Genomic DNA, 17,971 nt, shown 5'->3' with positions numbered 1-17,971 from the left:
CATTTTTATGTACCTTTGACAGGTGATAAAAAGTGGGTAGAGTTGGATCAGTGGTCCTTAAAAACAAGTATTCATCCACATCCAGCATTTGTTTATCATGCCATTTTAAAATTTTTATATTAAGGCATGAAATTGTCGTATACTGTCCTCATACAATGTCAAAGTAGGTAATTCATAGCATTCTGAGTTCCTCAGTTGTCTGAGTGCTTCATCCACATAATATTTCCGGGACATGAGGACTATATTGCCCCCTTTATCCGAGGGCTTGTAGATAAGTGTGTCCTCTTCCATGTTTTTTAAAGCAGTTCTCTGTGCTTTGGTTAAATTCCCTTGATTTTTAGATGGATTCAGATTCTCTCTGAATTTCAGTAGGTCCCTTGTGACTGCTTCTGAAAAATATTGATGGCATCATGTGGCATTTGTGGGAGAAATTGCGATGGAGACTTGAGGCCACTGGATGGTGCGTCTTGCTCTGCATCCACGGACCTTATCCGTTGACTCAGTGTTGGTTCTACATCGTCGCCCTCCTTTAATTCTCCTTGCCGTAGAAATTTCCAAAGTGGTTAGATCGTTAACAGATAAAAGATCAATGTCACTGCTTTGAAATTTGAGGAATCTGGCTTCCTTCACTGTAGGTCTCAATTTGAAAAATCTGTGGAGTTTTAGTTTTGAGTGAATTTAAACAGGTCATTTCTTGTCTGGGTGTATTCCATCCGAGTCTGTGGGCAGAAGGTCAGTCCCAATGTAAGTACAGATTCTTCTGTCTTCGTTAGGACCTTAGTTGTGAGGTTGATGATGGTCAGTTTGTCAGTCTCTTCTACCATCTGCTTCCCCTCTTGCTCCTTGTGACTCTGTTTGTTTGAGGAGGTTTTGCCCGACCTCTTCCTGCCACCCCTCTTTGTTTTTCTTCCTCCTCGGGGGGCATGGTTTTGCCTCCTCTTAGCCATGATTGGCATATGATGTTGAACTCCTGTTGAAAAGGAGTTTTTTGTACACTCCCAGACGGACCTGCTGATTCATCTTCAGATTGCTCTTTGTCAGTTACATCGGATTCTGATGTTTCTATTCTTTGTGGTGTTTACTTTGTAGCAACCTTATTTTTGTTTACTACCTCTTTGCGTGGTTGGTCGTATTTTTGGGAAAATGTGAGAACACGCCCCATGGCATAATCTTTCATCCCGGTCGAACTTTTCTTCCTTCCTCTGTTTGATCTTATTTTCATACTTCGAGAGGCGCTTTTTCATGGCCTCCCTCAGTTGTTCCTGTAAGTCCTTCTCCGGGTTTTTTTGCAATTCTTCCTCCAGGAGCTCGATTTCCTTTAAAACTTTATCTCGATCGCTCCACGCGAATTGCACTAAAATCTCCAACATTCCTTTACACGACTGTGCTGTATGATTGACCATGCTTCCAACAGTTTGGGGTCCGGGTTCTCATAAACTGGGACTGTGTATATTCTCAAGCCTCTCTGTACCCTTTCTGCTTCAATATAATTTTGTAAGGAAGTGGCTTCCCACCACTTTCTCACTTCTCTCTCGCAAAGTCTCTCAAGTTTTGTAAATTGTGTGGATAAATCGCTGGAGACATCCTTTGTAACATTACTTTTCATGCCTTTATAATCCGTTTTCTGTTTCTTAAATATACTGGTCGCCGCCTCATTGCGTTCCATAACGCTAAACATTGTATTTATGCAATTTACTAAACTCCGGACCCGGAGCTTGCTATCTTTGGAAATCGTTTGCCACCAATTTCGATCCTCTCGCCCCACTGCTTAGTCCAATCCACACTGAGAACAGGCACACCATACGGCTTACCGTTTTTCGTAGCGGTTCGCCTATGTCTCCGGTGCAGATTTGCCCAAGCTCCTTTGTCGTTCCCGTGGTCAGCGTTGCAGCGGTGCCTCCACTATTTAAATCATGCTCCGTTGTACATCAAGAGTGGGGGACTTGTGGGCGGGTGCCGTGTTTGCGGTGGCGTACCGCAAAAAATAACCAGCTTCCAATCCCTCCGTATCTGTGTAGGAGAAAAAACAGCACTCACGGGGCTTCGTTTTATCGCAGCAATTTTATTCCAAACAGACGCGTTTCGCAAGAGTTTTCCTTCGTCAGTGTTATTACATTTTGATTTACGATCGCCATTTTTAAAGGAAAGCATACTTAATTATGGAAATCAACGAGGGACTTGCGCACCGTCCGAGTCCCTCGTTGTTGAGAACATTGGGTTGCCACCTGATGTTTACCTAAGATGATTTTATATGCAAAGACTTCGTGTCTTTGAGCTTGGGGATTTCCCTCTGTTAAGATGGCACCCGTGGAAATCGAACGGTGCGCGAGTCCCTCGTTAATTTCCATAATTGAGTATGCTTTCCTTTAAAAATGCCGATTGTAAATCAAAATGTAATAACACTGACGAAGGAAAATTCTTCAGAAACGCATCTGTTTGGAATAAAATTGCTGCGATAAAACGAAGCCCCGTGTGTGCTGTTTTTCCTCCTACACGGATACGGAGGGATTGGAAGCTGGATATTTTTTGCGGTACGCCACCGCAAACACGGCACCCGCCCACAAGTGCCCCGCTGTTGGCGTACAACGGAGCATGATATATATAGGAAAAAAAAGAATTATAGAAGAGCAATCCCACTGCATGAAGGGCTATGGCTAAAGTAAAAACAGGCACTGAAAGTACACTTTTCCCACTTATGTGTGTTTGTATATTTTTTTATATATATATATATATATATATATATATATATATATATATATACATTTTTTTTTCTATCCAATCACCTCAGTCCTTTCGGATAGAGAAGTCCCCATTCTGCCTTGTACATGGCACATGCACTCACTAAATTACTGGTAGACTGGCTCTGAGGGCAATGCACTCAATGCTAAGAGCTGAAAGGCGAATCTCCGTGAGTCCGCTCCTCATTCAGTTGGGTAACTTGCATCTATTATAGCGCTTAGAGGTGCAGAGATGAAGCCGCAAATAAGCACCCAGTTATACTCTGATGTGGGAAACTGCCATGTAAACTCTAAATAGCTCATCATCTTTACCCTTCTTGCTTACAGAAAAGATGGCGCCACAGACTGGATCCTCGGCGCCCACAACGCCGACGCACGAACCGGAAGAAGTTCTGCAGAGGATGATGGCTAAGAGGTCAAAGATCATCGGGGAATTGGTGCAGACAGAAAAAGACTATCTGACGGATCTGGAGTACTGCATTAAGGAAGTGGTTCAGCCGCTAAGAAGCAAGCAGGTGAGAGACCCAGGCTTTAATGCGACAGAGGCCGCAACACAAGCTTCTCTTTGCATCTTCCACAGGCATCCTAACTCCTACCTGGTTACATCACTTTTCTAGACATGGGTTACATATGATTGGCTTTCTTTTGCCAGGGTTTAGGCCAGAGGTGTCTGATGTTAGTGCCATTTAGATTACTCCATGTACATTTATTTCTTGTGGATATCCTGGAAATCTGTCATTGATCCAGCCCTCCTGGACCACCATTGTACACATCTAGTTAAGGCTCCTCTCCTTTTCAGCACCAAGGTACCATTTAAAATGGTACATTTATAGTTAAGGAGACACTTATCCTTATATTTGGTTGTAGAGCAAACCCAATTCAGCATTGTTCATGTCTAGCTTGACCAAAAGGTGGCAAGACAAAAGAAAGGCATTGGTGAGCCACGTTAACAAGAACTACCACAGAGCTACAAGCAGAACAAGCATTTGCAATGCAATAGGTCTCGCATTAGGAACGTTTGAGCTATTGGTATTGTAAATGACACATTTTTTATTCATGTGTTGGTTTAGAAAATAGCGAAATGAATAGCTTTGTCATTTACAATGCCAATAGTTATAACTTTCGCAAATGTGACACCTACAGCATTTGTAATGCAATATGTGTTGTATTTACGTGACTTAGATGTATTGCTATTACAAATAACAATGGCTTTTATTTATTTTTTAATAATTAATACTTAAATAAAAGTTATTGTAATTTATAATGGCAATAGCTTAAACTTTTGTAAATAACTTTTGTGAAGATTATGTTCAGTGTATTTTATTGTGACGAAAATCCAAGAACAGAAGTGAACTATTAACACATTTTTGTGACATTTGTAATAAAGCTTGAAACATTAAGAGAACATATTTGAACCAGTTGTTGTTGAATGGTTGCACAGATTGATGCTGTGGTGGTGCTGAGTGATGTTGTGGTGGCAACGAGTGATGCTGTGGCGTTCAGTGATGCTGTGGTAGCGCATAGTGATGTTGTGGTGCCCCTGAGTGATGCTGTGGTGGTGCTGAGTGATGCTGTGGTGATGCGATAGATAGAGGGCGATGACAGAGTGAGGGCGATGACAGAGTGAGGGCGATGACAGAGTGAGGGCGATGACAGAGTGAGGGCGATGACAGAGTGAGGGCGATGACAGAGTGAGGGCGATGACAGAGTGAGGGCGATGACAGAGTGAGGGCGATGACAGAGTGAGGGCGATGACAGAGTGAGGGCGATGACAGAGTGAGGGCGATGACAGAGTGAGGGCGATGACAGAGTGAGGGCGATGACAGAGTGAGGGCGATGACAGAGTGAGGGCGATGACAGAGTGAGGGCGATGACAGAGTGAGGGCGATGACAGAGTGAGGGCGATGACAGAGTGAGGGCGATGACAGAGTGAGGGCGATGACAGAGTGAGGGCGATGACAGAGTGAGGGCGATGACAGAGTGAGGACGATGACAGAGTGAGGACGATGATAGAGTGAGGACGATGATAGAGTGAGGACGATAGATAGAGTGAGGACGATAGATAGAGTGAGGACGATAGATAGAGTGAGGACGATAGATAGAGTGAGGACGATAGATAGAGTGAGGACGATAGATAGAGTGAGGGCGATAGATAGAGTGAGGGCGATAGATAGAGTGAGGGCGATAGATAGAGTGAGGGCGATAGATAGATTAATAGAGTGAGGGGCGATAGAGTGAGGGCGATAAATAGATTAATAGAGTGAGGGGCGATAGAGTGAGGACGATAGATAGATTAATAGAGTGAGGGCGATAGATAGAGTGAGGGCGATAGATAGAGTGAGGACGATAGATAGAGTGAGGGCGATAAATAGATTAATAGAGTGAGGGGCGATAGAGTGAGGGCGATAGATAGATTAATAGAGTGAGGGCGATAGATAGAGTGAGGGCGATAGATAGAGTGAGGACGATAGATAGAGTGAGGACGATAGATAGAGTGAGGACGATAGATAGAGTGAGGACGATAGATAGAGTGAGGACGATAGATAGAGTGAGGACGATAGATAGAGTGAGGACGATAGATAGAGTGAGGACGATAGATAGAGTGAGGGCGATAGATAGAGTGAGGGCGATAGATAGAGTGAGGGCGATAGATAGAGTGAGGGCGATAGATAGATTAATAGAGTGAGGGGCGATAGAGTGAGGGCGATAAATAGATTAATAGAGTGAGGGGCGATAGAGTGAGGACGATAGATAGAGTGAGGGGCGATTGATAGAGTGAGGGCAATAGAAAGAGTGAGGGCAATAGATAGAGTGAGGGCGATTGATAGAGTGAGGGCGATTGATAAAGTGAGGGCGATTGATAGAGTGAGGGCGATTGATAGAGTGAGGGCGATTGATAGAGTGAGGGCGATTGATAGAGTGAGGGCGATTGATAGAGTGAGGGCGATTGATAGAGTGAGGGCGATTGATAGAGTGAGGGCGATTGATAGAGTGAGGGCGATTGATAGAGTGAGGGCGATAGATAGATTAATAGAGTGAGGGGCGATAGAGTGAGGGCGATAGATAGATTAATAGAGTGAGGGGCGATAGATAGAGTGAGGGCGATTGACAGAGTGAGGGCGATTGATAGAGTGAGGGCGATTGATAGAGTGAGGGCGATTGATAGAGTGAGGGCGATTGATAGAGTGAGGGCGATTGATAGAGTGAGGGCGATTGATAGAGTGAGGGCGATTGATAGAGTGAGGGCGATTGATAGAGTGAGGGCGATTGATAGAGTGAGGGCGATTGATAGAGTGAGGGCGATTGATAGAGTGAGGGCGATTGATAGAGTGAGGGCGATAGATAGATTAATAGAGTGAGGGCGATAGATAGATTAATAGAGTGAGGGCGATAGATAGATTAATAGAGTGAGGGCGATAGATAGATTAATAGAGTGAGGGCGATAGATAGATTAATAGAGTGAGGGCGATAGATAGATTAATAGAGTGAGGGCGATAGATAGAGTGAGGACGATAGATAGATTAATAGAGTGAGGGCGATAGATAGATTAATAGAGTGAGGGCGATAGATAGATTAATAGAGTGAGGGCGATAGATAGAGTGAGGGCGATAGATAGAGTGAGGGCGATGGATAGAGTGAGAGCGATAGATAGAGTGAGGGCGATAGATAGAGTGAGGGCGATAGATAGAGTGAGGGCGATAGATAGAGTGAGGGCGATAGATAGAGTGAGGGCGATAGATAGATTAATAGAGTGAGGGGCGATAGAGTGAGGGCGATAGATAGATTAATAGAGTGAGGGGTGATATAGTGAAGGCAATAGATAGATTAATAGAGTGAGGGGCGATAGAGTGAGGGCGATAGATAGATTAATAGAGTGAGGGCGATAGATAGAGTGAGGGCGATAGATAGAGTGAGGGCGATAGATAGAGTGAGGGCGATAGATAGAGTGAGGGCGATAGATAGATTAATAGAGTGAGGGGCGATAGAGTGAGGGCGATAGATAGATTAATAGAGTGAGGGGCGATAGAGTGAGGGCGATAGATAGATTAATAGAGTGAGGGGCGATAGAGGGAGGGCGATAGATAGAGTGAGGGCGATAAATAGATTAATAGAGTGAGGGGCGATAGAGTGAGGGCGATAGATAGAGTGAGGGCGATAAATAGATTAATAGAGTGAGGGGCGATAGAGTGAGGGCGATAGATAGAGTGAGGGCGATAAATAGATTAATAGAGTGAGGGGCGATAGATAGAGTGAGGACGATAGATAGAGTGAGGGCGATAGAAAGATTAATAGAGTGAGGGCGATAGAAAGATTAATAGAGTGAGGGCAATAGATTGATTAATAGAGTGAGGGCAATAGATTGATTAATAGAGTGAGGGCAATAGATTGATTAATAGAGTGAGGGCAATAGATTGATTAATAGAGTGAGGGCGATAGATAGAGTGAGGGCGATAGATAGAGTGAGGGCGATAGAGTGAGGGCGATAGATAGATTAATAGAGTGAGGGGCGATAGATAGAGTGAGGGCGATAAATAGATTAATAGAGTGAGGGGCGATAGATAGAGTGAGGGCGATAAATAGATTAATAGAGTGAGGGGCGATAGATAGAGTGAGGGCGATAGATAGAGTGAGGGCGATAAATAGATTAATAGAGTGAGGGGCGATAGAGTGAGGGCGATAAATAGATTAATAGAGTGAGGGGCGATAGAGTGAGGGCGATAGATAGATTAATAGAGTGAGGGGCGATAGAGTGAGGGCGATAGATAGATTAATAGAGTGAGGGGCGATAGAGGGAGGGCGATAGATAGAGTGAGGGCGATAAATAGATTAATAGAGTGAGGGGCGATAGAGTGAGGGCGATAGATAGAGTGAGGGCGATAGATAGATTAATAGAGTGAGGGGCGATAGAGGGAGGGCGATAGATAGAGTGAGGGCGATAAATAGATTAATAGAGTGAGGGGCGATAGAGTGAGGGCGATAGATAGAGTGAGGGCGATAAATAGATTAATAGAGTGAGGGGCGATAGATACAGTGAGGGCGATAAATAGATTAATAGAGTGAGGGGCGATAGATAGAGTGAGGACGATAGATAGAGTGAGGGCGATAGAGTGAGGGCGATAGATAGATTAATAGAGTGAGGGCGATAGATAGATTAATAGAGTGAGGGCAATAGATAGATTAATAGAGTGAGGGCAATAGATTGATTAATAATCTATTGCCCTCACTCTATTAATCAATCTATTGCCCTCACTCTATTAATCAATCTATTGCCCTCACTCTATTAATCAATCTATTGCCCTCACTCTATTAATCAGAGTGAGGGCAATAGATTGATTAATAGAGTGAGGGCAATAGATAGATTAATAGAGTGAGGGCGATAGAGTGAGGGCGATAAATAGATTAATAGAGTGAGGGGCGATAGATAGAGTGAGGGCGATAAATAGATTAATAGAGTGAGGGCGATAGAGTGAGGGCAAAAGATAGAGTGAGGGCGATAGATAGAGTGAGGGCGATAAATAGATTAATAGAGAGGGGCGATAGAGTGAGGGCGATAGATAGATTTAATAGAGTGAGGGGCGATAGAGTGAGGGCGATAGATAGATTAATAGAGTGAGGGGCGATAGAGGGAAGGCGATAGATAGAGTGAGGGCGATAAATAGATTAATAGAGTGAGGGGCGATAGAGTGAGGGCGATAGATAGAGTGAGGGCGATAAATAGATTAATAGAGTGAGGGGCGATAGATAGAGTGAGGGCGATAAATAGATTAATAGAGTGAGGGGCGATAGATAGAGTGAGGACGATAGATAGAGTGAGGGCGATAGAGTGAGGGCGATAGATAGATTAATAGAGTGAGGGCGATAGATAGATTAATAGAGTGAGGGCAATAGATAGATTAATAGAGTGAGGGCGATTGATTAATAATCTATTGCCCTCACTCTATTAATCAATCTATCGCCCTCACTCTATTAATCTATCTATTGCCCTCACTCTATTAATCTATCTATTGCCCTCACTCTATTAATCAGAGTGAGGGCAATAGATTGATTAATAGAGTGAGGGCAATAGATAGATTAATAGAGTGAGGGCGATAGATTGAGTGAGGGCGATAGATAGAGTGAGGGCGATAGATAGAGTGAGGGCGATAGATAGATTAATAGAGTGAGGGGCGATAGATAGAGTGAGGGCGATAAATAGATTAATAGAGTGAGGGGCGATAGATAGAGTGAGGGCGATAAATAGATTAATAGAGTGAGGGGCGATAGATAGAGTGAGGGCGATAGATAGAGTGAGGGCGATAAATAGATTAATAGAGTGAGGGGCGATAGATAGAGTGAGGGCGATAAATAGATTAATAGAGTGAGGGGCGATAGATAGAGTGAGGGCGATAAATAGATTAATAGAGTGAGGGCGATAGAGTGAGGGCGAAAGATAGAGTGAGGGCGATAGATAGAGTGAGGGTGATAGAGTGAGGGCGATAAATAGATTAATAGAGTGAGGGCATTAGATAGACTGAGGGCGATAGATAGAGTGAGGGTGATAGAGTGAGGGCGATAAATAGATTAATAGAGTGAGGGCAATAGATAGACTGAGAGTGATAGATAGAGTGAGGGCGATAGATAGAGTGAGGGCGATAGAGTAAGGGCGATAAATAGATTAATAGATTGAGGCAATAGATAGACTGAGGGCGATAATTAGAGTGAGGGCGATAGATAGAGTGAGGGCGATAGAGTGAGGGCAATAGAGTGAGGGCGATAAATAGATTAATAGAGTGAGGGGCGATAGAGTGAGGGCGATAGATAGAGTGAGGGCGATAAATAGATTAATAGAATGAGGGGCGATGGATAGAGTGAGGGGCGATGGATAGAGTGAGGGGCGATGGATAGAGTGAGGGGCGATGGATAGAGTGAGGGCGATAGATAGAGTGAGGGCGATAGATAGAGTGAGGGCGATAGATAGAGTGAGGGCGATAGATAGAGTGAGGGCGATAGATAGAGTGAGGGCGATAGATAGAGTGAGGGCGATAGATAGAGTGAGGGCGATAGATAGATTAATAGAGTGAGGGGCGATAGAGTGAGGGCGATAGATAGATTAATAGAGTGAGGGGCGATAGAGTGAGGGCGATAGATAGATTAATAGAGTGAGGGGCGATAGAGTGAGGGCGATAGATAGATTATTAGAGTGAGGGGCAATAGAGTGAGGGCGATAGATAGAGTGAGGGCGATAGATAGAGTGAGGGCGATAGATAGAGTGAGGGCGATAGATAGAGTGAGGGCGATAGATAGAGTGAGGGCGATAGATAGAGTGAGGGCGATAGATAGATTAATAGAGTGAGGGGCGATAGAGTGAGGGCGATAGATAGATTAATAGAGTGAGGGGCGATAGAGTGAGGGCGATAGATAGATTAATAGAGTGAGGGGTGATAGAGTGAGGGCGATAGATAGAGTGAGGGCGATAAATAGATTAATAGAGTGAGGGGCGATAGAGTGAGGGCGATAGAGTGAGGGCGATAAATAGATTAATAGAGTGAGGGGCGATAGATAGAGTGAGGGCGATAAATAGATTAATAGAGTGAGGGGCGATAGATAGAGTGAGGACGATAGATAGAGTGAGGGCGATAGAGTGAGGGCGATAGATAGATTAATAGAGTGAGGGCGATAGATAGATTAATAGAGTGAGGGCGATAGATAGATTATTAGAGTGAGGGCAATAGATTGATAGTGAGGGCAATAGATTGATTATTAGAGTGAGGGCAATAGATTGATTAATAGAGTGAGGGCAATAGATTGATTAATAGAGTGAGGGCAATAGATTGATTAATAGAGTGAGGGCAATAGATAGATTAATAGAGTGAGGGCAATAGATAGATTAATAGAGTGAGGGCGATAGATAGAGTGAGGGCGATAGATAGAGTGAGGGCAATAGAGTGAGGGCGATAGATAGAGTGAGGGCGATAGATAGAGTGAGGGCGATAGATAGATTAATAGAGTGAGGGGCGATAGATAGAGTGAGGGCGATAAATAGATTAATAGAGTGAGGGGCGATAGAGTGAGGGCGATAAATAGATTAATAGAGTGAGGGGTGATAGATAGAGTGAGGGCGATAGATAGAGTGAGGGCGATAAATAGATTAATAGAGTGAGGGCAATAGATAGACTGAGGGCGATAGATAGAGTGAGGGCGAAAGATAGAGTGAGGGCGATAAATAGATTAATAGAGTGAGGGCATTAGATAGACTGAGGGCGATAGAGTGAGGGTGATAGAGTGAGGGCGATAAATAGATTAATAGAGTGAGGGGCGATAGATAGAGTGAGGGCGATAAATAGATTAATAGAGTGAGGGGCGATAGATAGAGTGAGGGCGATAGATAGAGTGAGGGCGATAAATAGATTAATAGAGTGAGGGGCGATAGATAGAGTGAGGGCGATAAATAGATTAATAGAGTGAGGGGCGATAGATAGAGTGAGGGCGATAAATAGATTAATAGAGTGAGGGGCGATAGATAGAGTGAGGGCGATAAATAGATTAATAGAGTGAGGGGTGATAGAGTGAGGGCGATAAATAGATTAATAGAGTGAGGGGTGATAGATAGAGTGAGGGCGATAGATAGAGTGAGGGCGATAGAGTGAGGGCGATAAATAGATTAATAGATTGAGGCAATAGATAGACTGAGGGCGATAATTAGAGTGAGGGCGATAGAGTGAGGGCGATAGAGTGAGGGCAATAGAGTGAGGGCGATAAATAGATTATTAGAATGAGGGGCGATGGATAGGGTGAGGGGCGATGGATAGAGTGAGGGGCGATGGATAGAGTGAGGGGCGATGGATAGAGTGAGGAGCGATGGATAGAGTGAGGAGCGATGGATAGAGTGAGGGGCGATGGATAGAGTGAGGTGCGATGGATAGTGTGAGGGCGATGGATAGAGTGAGGGGCGATGGATAAAGTTAGGGCGATGGATAGAGTGAGGGCGATGGATAGAGTGAGGGCGATGGATAGAGTGAGGGCGATGGATAGAGTGAGGGCGATGGATAGAGTGAGGGCGATGGATAGAGTGAGGGCGATGGATAGAGTGAGGGCGATGGATGGAGTGAGGGCGATGGATGGAGTGAGGGCGATACATTGATTGATAGAGTGAGGGCGATGGATAGATTGATAGAGTGAGGGCGATGGATAGATTGATAGAGTGAGGGCGATGGATAGATTGATAGGGTGAGGGCGATGGATAGATTGATAGGGTGAGGGCGATGGATAGAGTGAGGGCGATGGATAGAGTGAGGGCGATGGATGGAGTGAGGGCGATGGATGGAGTGAGGGCGATGGATGGAGTGAGGGCGATGGATGGAGTGAGGGCGATGGATAGATTAATAGAGTGAGGGCAATAGATAGACTGAGGGCGATTGATAGAGTGAGGGCGATTGATAGAGTGAGGGCGATTGATAGTGAGGGCGATTGATAGTGAGGGCGATTGATAGTGAGGGCGATTGATAGTGAGGGCGATTGATAGTGAGGGCGATTGATAGTGAGGGCGATAGATTGATTGATAGAGTGAGGGCGATAGATTGATTGATAGAGTGAGGGCGATTGATAGAGTGAGGGCGATGGATAGAGTGAGGGCGATGGATAGAGTGAGGGCGATGGATAGAGTGAGGGCGATGGATAGAGTGAGGGCGATGGATAGAGTGAGGGCGATGGATAGAGTGAGGGCGATGGATAGAGTGAGGGCGATGGATAGAGTGAGGGCGATGGATAGAGTGAGGGCGATGGATAGAGTGAGGGCGATGGATAGAGTGAGGGCGATGGATAGAGTGAGGGCGATGGATAGAGTGAGGGCGATGGATAGATTAATAGATTGAGGGGCGATGGATAGATTAATAGAGTGAGGGGCGATGGATAGATTAATAGATTGAGGGGCGATGGATAGATTAATAGAGTGAGGGGCGATGGATAGATTAATAGAGTGAGGGGCGATGGATAGATTATTAGAGTGAGGGTTGATAGAGTGAGGGGCTATAGATAGAGTGAGGGCGATAGATTGATTGCTAGAGTGAGGGCGATAGATAGAGTGAGGGCAATAGAGTGAGGGCGATAGATAGAGTGAGGGCGATAGATAGAGTGAGGGCGATAAATAGAATAATAGAGTGAGGGCAATAGATAGAGTGAGGGCGATAGATAGAGTGAGGGCGATAGATAGAGTGAGGGCGATGGATAGAGTGAGGGCGATGGATAGAGTGACGATGGATAGGGTGAGGGCGATGGATAGAGTGAGGGCGATGGATAGGGTGAGGGCGATGGATAGGGTGAGGGCGATGGATAGGGTGAGGGCGATGGATAGGGTGAGGGCGATGGATAGAGTGAGGGCGATGGATAGAGTGAGGGCGATGGATAGAGTGAGGGCGATGGATAGAGTGAGGGCGATGGATAGAGTGAGGGCGATGGATAGAGTGAGGGCGATGGATAGAGTGAGGGCGATGGATAGAGTGAGGGCGATGGATAGAGTGAGGGCGATGGATAGAGTGAGGGCGATGGATAGAGTGAGGGCGATGGATAGAGTGAGGGCGATGGATAGAGTGAGGGCGATGGATAGAGTGAGGGCGATGGATAGAGTGAGGGCGATGGATAGAGTGAGGGCGATGGATAGAGTGAGGGCGATGGATAGAGTGAGGGCGATGGATAGAGTGAGGGCGATGGATAGAGTGAGGGGCGATGGATATATTAATAGAGTGAGGGGCGATGGATAGATTAATAGAGTGAGGGGCGATGGATAGATTATTAGAGTGAGGGGCGATGGATAGATTATTAGAGTGAGGGGTGATAGATAGAGTGAGGGCGATGGATAGAGTGAAGGCGATGGATAGAGTGAGGGCGATGGATAGAGTGAGGGCGATGGATAGAGTGAGGGCGATGGATAGAGTGAGGGCGATGGATAGAGTGAGGGCGATGGATAGAGTGAGGGCGATGGATAGAGTGAAGGCGATGGATAGAGTGAGGGCGATGGATAGAGTGAGGGCGATGGATAGAGTGAGGGCGATGGATAGAGTGAGGGCGATGGATAGAGTGAGGGCGATGGATAGAGTGAGGGCGATGGATAGAGTGAGGGCGATGGATAGAGTGAGGGCGATGGATAGAGTGAGGGCGATGGATAGAGTGAGGGCGATGGATAGAGTGAGGGCGATGGATAGAGTGAGGGCGATGGATAGAGTGAGGGCGATGGATAGAGTGAGGGCGATGGATAGATTAATAGATTGAGGGGCGATGGATAGATTAATAGAGTGAGGGGCGATGGATAGATTAATAGATTGAGGGGCGATGGATAGATTAATAGAGTGAGGGGCGATGGATAGATTAATAGAGTGAGGGGCGATGGATAGATTAATAGAGTGAGGGGCGATGGATAGATTAATAGAGTGAGGGGCGATGGATAGATTAATAGAGTGAGGGGCGATGGATAGATTATTAGAGTGAGGGGTGATAGATAGAGTGAGGGGTGATAGATAGAGTGAGGGTGATAGATAGAGTGAGGGCTATAGATAGAGTGAGGGCGATAGATAGAGTGAGGGCGATAGATAGAGTGAGGGCGATAGATAGAGTGAGGGCGATAGATAGAGTGAGGGCGATAGATAGAGTGAGGGCGATAGATAGAGTGAGGGCGATAGATAGAGTGAGGGCGATAGATAGAGTGAGGGCGATAGATAGAGTGAGGGCGATAGATAGAGTGAGGGCGATAGATAGAGTGAGGGCGATAAATAGAGTGAGGGCGATTGTTGGACAGGCCACGTGAAGGGCCGCTCCCCCCTCTGCCCGACCAGGCCCGAGCCCGGTCCCTCAAGTGTCACACACCACCACTTCACGTTTTCCGTCCCCTCCGGGACCCTTGCCTCTGAACATATCGACCTCGTGGGCCCGATCCACTACTGGCCCGCACGCCCAGCCTGGGCGCCATCTTGGACACTCCGCCACGAGGCCGCGTGGCCCCCGATCGACCCCAACCCTGGGCCTGGCCAGGCCTCAGACATCCCGGCACCACCATCCACCCAGGAGGTGAGCGGACTACTTGGCAGGTCAATGGGAGAAAGAGGTGTCGATGGTTCTCCCTCGCCAGGTGCCGCTCGCCCACAACCTCCCCGGGCGCTGGCTCCACCCCCCTGCTGGGTGTCTGGACCCCTTCATCCCGGACCCCCCCAACCTCCAAGTGCGAGGGTCCGGACATCAAAGGGCACCAGCCCTATAACTGGGGCAGCTCCAGAGCAGGAAGGCAGTTGTATCCTGGAGTCGAGAGACGCAGTGAAGAACTCATCCTTGACGGACTACTGGCGCTGCCGTAGCCCTGCCTTGCGAACCATCATCCTGCCTGCTGGCGCTGCCGCAACCTTCGTAACCTTCATCGTCGTCGGGACCTGCTGGCGTGGCCGCGGACCGTTTGTAACCACCATCTTCATCGGGACCTGCAGGCTCCGCCGCGGACCGTCGCTTCCTTCATCCATCTCGGGACCTGCTGGCTCCGCCGCGGCCCGATCATCTAGAACGCCGAGCTCGAGGATTGAGAGCTATTTTCATCTATTGGTAACAAGACTGTCCCGCTACCCTTTTCCCAATCCAGAGACCAGAATCGAGGGGACCCCTGAGTCCAGACCTCCTTGTATCATTTTACCGTACCTAAAGAATTGCTGATAAAGTATCGTTGAACCTTATCCTGGTGTGGTGTCCGTCTGTGGGGGGGAAGTTACTTGTCTGTACGATCGCTGGAGACGGCTCTCCCCGGAGACCTCTCCCCTCATCCTCGGCCGACCCTCCCGGTCCGTCTAACATTGGTGGCCAGCGGCGCGATCCGAATCACCGCATAATCGTACAGAGAGTAGCTCACCCCACGACGAAATCACGATGACAACCAAAGAAAGCGGATCCACCGAGAAATTTCAGATGGAGAAATTGGACGAGTACAGCCATCATGAACTAAAACAATTCTGCATCGAACTAGGTATCGCTACCACCGGTCTAAGTACCAAAGACGATTTCAAGCATGCCCTAGAGTCCTGGGCAGAAACCGGGGCCATGGGAACCACCGACCAAAACATCGCAGCAGTAGAAAAAAACACCACGGCCGGCGAGGAGCGAAGAACGGGTCTCTCGCAAGACGAGATCCAGGAACGAGAGAGAACACGACTACATGAACTAGAAATGGCCCGGCTCAAAATGGATGTTGAACTTAAATTGGCCGAACAAAAACTAAGCTTAGAGCACCTGCGTCTCCGAGAAGAAAGAGAGGAAAAACAGAGACAAAGGGAGCTCGAGGAAAAGAGGCTGGCGTATGAACACGAGCGCAAACTAGCTGAGATAGACTTACGCAAGCAGAACAAAGAATTAGGGGTGCCCGAGCAACCCCGCGACCCAGGGGCAACAGAGAAAAAGGTACACATCCCCAAGGATGTCGTTCGAGAATACTTCCGAGAGGACGCCATCCAGCAATGGTTCAAGGCCTACGAAATCGCTATGACCGCCCACCGGATCGATCGAAGCGACTGGGGAGCCGGTCTATGGGGGAGATTCCTCAATGAGGGCCGCGATGCCCTGCTACAGCTCCCGGACCATCAGATGACCTCCTATGACCACATGAAAGCTGCCCTCCTCACCCGCTATGGGCTCACACCCGAGATGTACCGTCAGAGGTTCCGAGACTGCACCCGCATCCCGGGTACAACTTGGGTGGACTATGTGAACTATTTTAGCCGAGCCTTCGAGGGCTGGATCAAAGGAAGCAATGTCACAACTTACGAACAACTCTTCAATCTCATGGTGTGGGAGCATCTATCAAACAATTGCTTCATTGAGCTCCGGCAGCACCTCCTCGACAGCAAATTGACTGATCCACGGCAGCTCGCAGCCGAGGCTGACCGGTGGGAAATCACCAGAGTGGGCCGAAATGGATCCTATGAACAGAACCGGAACAACAACGGTCAGCACCATCCCCGAGGAGGAGGAGGGGGCCAAGGGCGAGGAAGAGACAGCGCTCCGGTCGCCCCCGCTACCAGCACCACCCCCCCGGCCAACCGGGGCAGCACCCCGGCGCGACCGGGATACAGAGCCAATGTCACGTGTCACCGATGCCAACGAGTCGGCCACTATGCAAACGACCCAAATTGCCCACAGTACCAGAGGCCAAGACCCCGCCAAGTGGCCGCTGCTGCCCTAGGGGAAGAACAGATCTCCGAGGAGCAGGAAGAATATGAACAAGAGCATCAAGAATGGGAGCCAGCCGCCATGACTTTAGCATGCTTAGGGGGGAAAGACATGGTCCCGCGGGTCCCCCTACCCGCTAACACCCGGAAGTACAGCCAATGGGTAAGCATCAATGGACGCCAGGCCGAAGCCCTCCGTGACACCGGGGCCAGTGTAACAGCCGTCCGCTGTCACCTGGTGACCCCAGAACAGTTCATACCAAACATTCTCTGCCCTGTCCGTTCAGCCGATAACTCGGAAAGTCTGTGTCGGATGGCCTGCGTCCCTTTCGAATGGGGAGGGGTCTCCGGCATGTTGAAAGTAACGGTCCGAGATGATGCTCCCGTAGACTGTCTCCTGGGAAATGACCTTGAAAGCTCTCCCTGGGCAGCCGTAGAACGAAGAGAACACCTGGGGATGTTGGGCGTCCCGGACTGGGCGTGCGTCACCACCCGGTCCATGGCCACCCGTGCCAATCCCCGACAAGAGGAACCCGAATGGCCGGCGCCTCCTCCCCCGGTCGCCCCAGTCGAAGACACCGACCGTGCCGTCCCCCCAGAACCAGCTCAACCTCCGGACCTCGCTGGCCTCGACCAGTGGCATCAAGAGGGGGGGCCCACACAGGAACAGTTTCGCCAAGAGCAAAAGACCTGTCCCTCCCTCGAGGGACTCCGCCAACAAGCCCTCGCCCAGAGCGCAGGGGATACCTCCGGAACACATTGGATCTACTGGGACAATGATCTGCTATACAGTGAACAAAGGATCGCGGAGTTGGGGGCCAGCCGAGTGCTAGTGGTGCCCCTCCGTTTTAGAGACTTCTTGCTAAACCTGGCCCACGATGTCCCCCTGGCTGGACACCTGGGTCAGGATAAAACCTACAGCCGCCTAGTAACCCACTTCTTCTGGCCCAAAATGAGGAATGATGTACTCCAGCATTGCCGATCTTGCCCCACGTGCCAAGCCAGTGGAAAGAGCGGCCGCAAACTAAAAGCCCCCCTGCAACCATTTCCCGTGGTCACCAC

General features: G+C 48.0%; 1 protein-coding gene across 1 annotated transcript in view; it reads left to right on the top strand.

Moving 5' to 3' along the window:
• Positions 1-17,971, top strand: part of ARHGEF38 (Rho guanine nucleotide exchange factor 38) — a 459,846-nt gene that overhangs the window by 154,775 nt on the left and 287,100 nt on the right. The window contains exon 2 of the mRNA XM_086962037.1: positions 3,066-3,253. Coding sequence (XP_086818163.1) covers positions 3,066-3,253 — 188 coding nt within the window. The remainder of the gene's footprint in view (positions 1-3,065; positions 3,254-17,971) is intronic.

Source organism: Lissotriton vulgaris, chromosome 3_1 (genome assembly GCF_964263255.1).
Source record: "Lissotriton vulgaris chromosome 3_1, aLisVul1.2, whole genome shotgun sequence".
Classification (NCBI taxonomy): Eukaryota; Metazoa; Chordata; class Amphibia; order Caudata; family Salamandridae; genus Lissotriton; species Lissotriton vulgaris.
The sequence above is the reverse complement of the archived record's forward strand: the minus strand, read 5'-3'. Positions and strand labels throughout refer to the sequence as shown.